At 41.6% G+C, this 6000-nt stretch overlaps 1 protein-coding gene across 4 annotated transcripts in view; it reads right to left on the reverse strand.

The window, feature by feature from the left end:
* wt1a (WT1 transcription factor a) overlaps window positions 1-5631 on the reverse strand; it is a 28010-nt gene extending 22379 nt beyond the window's left edge. Inside the window, exon 1 of one of the 4 annotated variants that reach the window (XM_085780060.1) lies at window positions 5058-5631. In XM_085780060.1, the coding sequence (XP_085636186.1) occupies window positions 5058-5577 (520 nt within the window). In that variant the 5' untranslated portion in view covers window positions 5578-5631. The remainder of the gene's footprint in view (window positions 1-5057) is intronic. The other 3 variants (XM_085780059.1, XM_085780062.1, XM_085780061.1) reach the window with 3 other exon arrangements.
* Window positions 5632-6000: the final 369 nt, after the last annotated feature.

The raw sequence follows: 6000 nt of genomic DNA on the forward strand, positions 1-6000 counted from the left end.
ATGACATTTAATTATAAATTACAACTACTGTGTGTGTTTGACAATAGCTTTGTGTCATATTGTGAGTCATATAAATGATGCGGATGTGCACTGTTAACACACTGTTTATGAGTTTAAGGGTGGTTGATGTGGCTCTAACTGAACTAAATTGAACATTATTTATTTCCTTATCACTTAAATCAATATTCTTGCTTTTTGTAGTTTTTCTCCTCAGATCAGCAGCTGCAGTGACGCAGTGTTGATGTTTTATTTTATTCCCTCTTTTGATCTGAACGGTTTAATCATCAAACGTCAAAACAGCTCCAGATGGATAACGCTGCAGTTTGTGTCTCTGTCTTTAGTGTAACACCTGCTGTATTTCTTTTTTTATACACAGTCAAATTACTACAAAATAAAGGTAAAACAATAGAAAAAAGTGAAAGAAGTATGTTTTATGACGCTGTTAAGAGTCAAAAAGTCACAATAAAATTTGTTGTCTCTCAGAAAATCCGAAGAATCGGCTGCATTTAGAGTGACAACAGTCAACTATGCTCACATAGATGATGCAAAAGAGGTTTTTTGGAATAATAATTATTCATCAGCTCTTGTTAACATTTCTGTTTTCCACATTCTGTGTTATAAACTGTTTTCTTGTCTGTAACAACATCTATTGCACATCTGTCCGTCCTGGGTGAGGGATCCCTCCTCTGTTGCTCACCCTGAGGTTTCTCCGATTTTTCTCTGTTAAAAGGGTTTTCCATGGAGTTTTTCCTCAGTCGGTGTGAGGGTCTAAGGGCAGAGGATGTTGTTATGATGCCGTGTAAAGCCCTTTGAGGCAAACTGTTAGTAAAAACAGGCTACACAAATAAAATTGCCTTGCCTCGCCTTGCCTTATTAAACAGGTATTTAATTCACCTGATAACCTCTTGTGTGTGTTTATCTCTTGTGACTCAGGTAAACGAGTCAGAAACAAACTCGTGTGGACAAATATTTGTTGAGAGGAAGAGGAAGGTGGACTTCATGGTAAAAAAAAACTGAGTTTATATTCAACAACATGAAAAGAGCTGAGGAAAACACACAAGATCTGTGTCCGACACCTCAGACCTGAGTCATGACTCGGGCCGACCCACAGGGCACGACACACTCTCATAACTCACCCACATGCATGGACACACACACACCTACACACACACACACACACACACACACACACACACACACACACACACACTCTCACATACATGCTTCATTAATTCAAATGCAACACTTTCACTCACTTTACTCTGTGAATCGGAGGGCGAGAGGAGGAGGAGGAGGAGGAGGAGGAGGAGAAAAAAACTCATTAAACTTCTCCATTTATCTTCCACTCACCTCTGTCTGACTCTGCCCTCTCTCTCTCTCTCTCTCTCTCTCTGTCAGTGTGTGTGTGTGTGTGTGTGTGTAGGGTGATAGTCTGGCTGCCTGCACTGGGGGGTCAAACTGTATTCAACTGGAAAAGCTGGAAGTTTGGAAATACCCTCCATACTTTTTTTCTTTCTCCTTCTACATCTCAGAAAATCAGAGGAATTTCAACGTCATTGTTTCAGCGTATGGAGAAAAAAAAAACCTCCACATCTTACATCCTGCAATTTTTCTACTCTATTTTTCATTACGCTCCTTTTAAAATGTATTTTTCAGACACTTATCTTTGACCTAAACTGTACTAAAGTAAAAACTTCCCAGTGAAATTAGCATCTATGATTAAAATATTGAGTGAACATGTTTGCAGCTGCAGCCTCAGGCCTCTGATAACGACGATGCTGCAGAAACATAGAAGCGATAATAAAGAATGAATGAACTGGTCGTGTGTGTGTGTGTGTGTGTGTGTTTGTCTGTGTGTGTGTGTGTGTGTGTAGTTCACGGTCCCTGCGCTGGTCCCTGTGTGACCCCGCGCTGCTATCAGCTCTACTGTGTGACCCCCCCGGTCCTGCTGTGAGTTTGTTTGGCCGAGCTCGTCGAGCCGCAGCGGGGAGCAGATAAAACAGGTGAGAGGTCAGCGCTGCTCTTTCATTATGATGTTATTCCTAAATTATCTGCTTGATAAGCATGTTATTACTAATTAATCTGCTGGGGGGGGGGCGGGGAAAAACCACCGACACAGCTGGTTGACACAGACTAAAAACTCACCTTTTTACCGTAGCTTTTAAGTCCTCTTGATCTTTGTTTTACTGTTTTGATCTTTTTGTTGGTTGCTGCTTTTGTTCTGTCTATCACTTAAATTCTTTGTATTATCCCTTTATTTTAACTGTACAGGACTTTGGTCAACTTGGGTTGTTTTTAAATGTACTCTATAAATAAACTTGATTGATTGATTGATTGATCTGGACCGACTGACCGGAGGAGAGCAGGATCCTCACCTGGATATGAAGCTCCTGTTTAACCTAAAAATTATATTTTAAAGGGAAATTAAACAACTTATATGTTGCAGATGCACCATGGTGATTTAAAAACAGAAGAACAACAATGTAATTTCAATTTAAAGGTGAATTCAATACATTTAGTCTGATTTTACTCCACTTGCAACTGTTAAGATTCATAATAAAATCAATCATGTATATACAGTATAATGTTTATACATATCCTACAGTATAGCATTGTATGCATTTAATTACTGTATATTATGTAAAGATACTAGATTCTAATAGCCAAAAAATGTAGGATTAACTCCAGATCGATCTCTCAACATGAACAATTTTCTTCTTTTATTTAAAGCTGAACCATAAAAAACAAACAAACTAAAAATGGTTTATTCTCATATTGTATTGTTTGATTTTTCAGGTGCCAAACAACTACAGAACAATAATCAAATCCTAATGTCACAGTGGTTCCACTACTTTCATTGCTACAACCAAGAAATATCAAGTTGTCTTCTTTTTATTTTTATAACGAGCTTCCAACACCTAATTAACAGTACATCTCATCTTTCTTTACATTATAGTTTTATTATGAAACCCTAAGCCTGAAATAAAATTGAGTTAAGTATATATATAATAACATCTGAAATAAAAAGAAAACTCTAATTTCTATATTTACTGTAGTCCTGCGTCACCACACTCATTGATAATTTTAATCCAGTTGCAGAAAATGTCTGAAGACGAGTTTGTTGTTGAATTAAAGCTTTTTAAATTCAGAGTTCACACTATAAATGACTTATTTTATGTCAGTCGATTGAATTAAAATTGATATTAAATCATAAAATAAGCACATACTTTCCCAGCTACTCCAAGAAATATCAAGTATTCAGCCAAATATAAGCACAAAATATATTTAAAATGTATAGAAATCATATAAACTGTGACAAACATTTCAAACACCAATTTTTCTTTTTAGTTGCCTAAACTACATTAAAATAAAAAAAAAGTCAGACTGTACAGACTGAGCATCGTTCACTATATTTAACCCAGAGTTAGGTCAGACTGACCCAGCAGTTGGATTATTAAAATAGGATTAATAAAAGCCTTTTCTTTTTTCTTCTAATGTGTAATAATAAAAACAAACATGAAGAACATTTTTTTTAAAAAGCACATTTTGAAAAAGTTTAAAGGTCAAAACAAGTTTGATGTAAAGTCACCGAGTTTGTTTTATTGGACTGAGGTGCACGGATACATTTCTGCATTTCCTACATCACACAGTGCCGCTCTATCTGTACGACGATATCCAGAGTCGGGACTGAGACTTCACTTGACCGCGGACGATTTACTTCTATCAAGCTGTGACTTTATAACTCATGTGAGAATCAAAGGGGATTTTACAAGTGTCCACTAAACTGAATTGTTTCCTCAGTGAGAGATGTTTGGATCTACGCTGCCAGAAAAGAGACAAGATGAGGAAGAAGGAGGAGGAGTGTAAGAGTTGGCTCATCTTCCTTCACTAAAACCAAACTTTCTCTGTATTCTTTCTTTTAATTTCTCAATCACATATAGGAGTTTTTCAAGTGTTTTGTCACTTACTATGTGACACAGCGTCAGATTATGGTGAACTACGGTGGCCCTGAGGGCTCGACTCACTGCAACTTTGGGGGGAAAAAAGGAAGCAAAACACACAAACGTGCTGCAAATACATTCAAAAAACAAATGCAAATAAGCAAAACGTGCTGCAAATTCAGTCCTAACAACACAAAGGAAGTGTTTCCAAAGCATGAAGGTGCAGCAGCTCAGGTTCGAGTCCGACCTGCGGCCATTACTCCATTGGAAATAAAGAAAAAAATCTCATTTAATGAACCTGCTCCCTGTCAGGTCCGTCACTTTTTATTGTCCCCTGGAAACGTCGTCCATTGTGATGTGACAATGTGATTTATTTTAGTTTTTTGTCAAATTGATTGATAAATTGATTATTTTCTGGGTTTTTCAGCACGTTTGTGTCTTTGTGTGTGAGTTTTCTTAAGTTGCAGTGAGTTGGACTCTCAGATTGTGTTTAAATAAAGTTTCACATCATTGTACAGATGTGATGTTAGTGAAATAAGCTGCAACATCTGGTTTCACGAGGCGTCAGGTGAGCAAATTAAAACACTTTATTTTAGTTTTTTGTCAAATTGCTTGATAAATTGATTATTTTCTGGATTTTTCAGCACGTTTGTGTCTTTGTGTGTGAGTTTTCTGAAGTTACAGAGAGTTGGACTCTCAAGGCCACCATAGGTTACACATCAGTCTGTTCAAACTACATTACATAAAGTTTATATTTATATATTATGGCATTATACAGATGTGATATTAGTGAAAATCTTGATATAAGCTGCAACATCTGGTTTCATGAGGCGTCAGGTGAGCAAATTAAAACACTTACACCTGGAAACGTCGTCCATTTATTTTTGTTTTTTGTCAAATTGATTGATAAATTGATTATTTTCTGGATTTTGAAGCACATTTGTGTCTTTGTGTGTGAGTTTTCTGAAGTTACACTGAGTCGGACTCTCAGGTTGTGTTTAAATAAAGTTTCACATCATTGTACAGATGTGATGTTAGTGAAATAAGCTGCAACATCTGGTTTCACGAGGCGTCAGGTGAACAGATTTAAAACACACACACACACTCGTGTCTCACCTGTCTGGTTGCGAGCCGCCGGCTGCGTGTCCATGCAGTTGGTCAGGTACGGCGCGTTGCTGAACATCCGGCCGGCGGCCTGGTGGTGGTGGTGGTGCGGCGCCGTCGTCATGGACGCCGGCTGGCTGGCGGCGGTCGCCACGGCGGCCCCCGGCGGCGGCGGCGGCGGGGCCCCGAAGGCGGCGCCGTACCTGCAGGCGCCCGTGCCGGTGAACTGCCCGGAGAAGTGCACGGTGAAGGCGCTGAGGCCGCAGTGGGGGTCCACGGCCGCGGCGGCGGCGGCGGCGTCGTGGTGGGGGTCGCCGGCGCCGGCCCCCCAGCTCGGCTCCTGCTTGATGAAGGAGTGCGGCCCCAGGGAGGCGTGCGGCGGGGCGGCGAGGGAGGAGTAGGGCGAGGCGGCGGCGGCGGCGGCGGTGTGGAAGTCCAGCACGGGGGTCCACTGCGGCGGCGCCGTGGCGACGGGCAGGGGGCTGGGGCCCGCCGGCAGCAGCGAGTTGAGGTCACGGACGTCTGAACCCATCGCGGTCCAGGGGAGGAGAGGAGGGAAGTAATGGGCTATTTTTAGACTGTAGCGTCCTCCAATATAGTTACCGTGGTTACCTGTCCGCCTCCCCGCCGCCGTCCAGGTGAGCGACCAACGACCTGAACGACCTGAACGCTCGGCAGCCTCTAAATCCTCAGAGTCTGGGGAGTCGGAGTCGTCGTCGTCGTCGTCTTCTTGGACTCAGCTGTTGCTCTTCAGTTGTTTACGACAGGACGCTGGAAAAACTCCTTAAGTCCAACACAAGTTCATGGCGACGCGGCGGCGGTCAACTCTTCTCTCTCTCTTCTGCAGCAGCTGGACAAGGAGGAGGAGAGGAGGAGAAGGAGAGAAGGAGAGGAGAAGGAGAGGAGTGATAGATAGTAGTGATGAGATGTGATGATCTTCAGGTTGCGTCCACAG

This window comes from Trachurus japonicus, chromosome 6 (assembly GCF_045865225.1).
Source record: "Trachurus japonicus isolate A0001 chromosome 6, Traja_1.0".
In the NCBI taxonomy this organism is placed as follows: domain Eukaryota; kingdom Metazoa; phylum Chordata; class Actinopteri; order Carangiformes; family Carangidae; genus Trachurus; species Trachurus japonicus.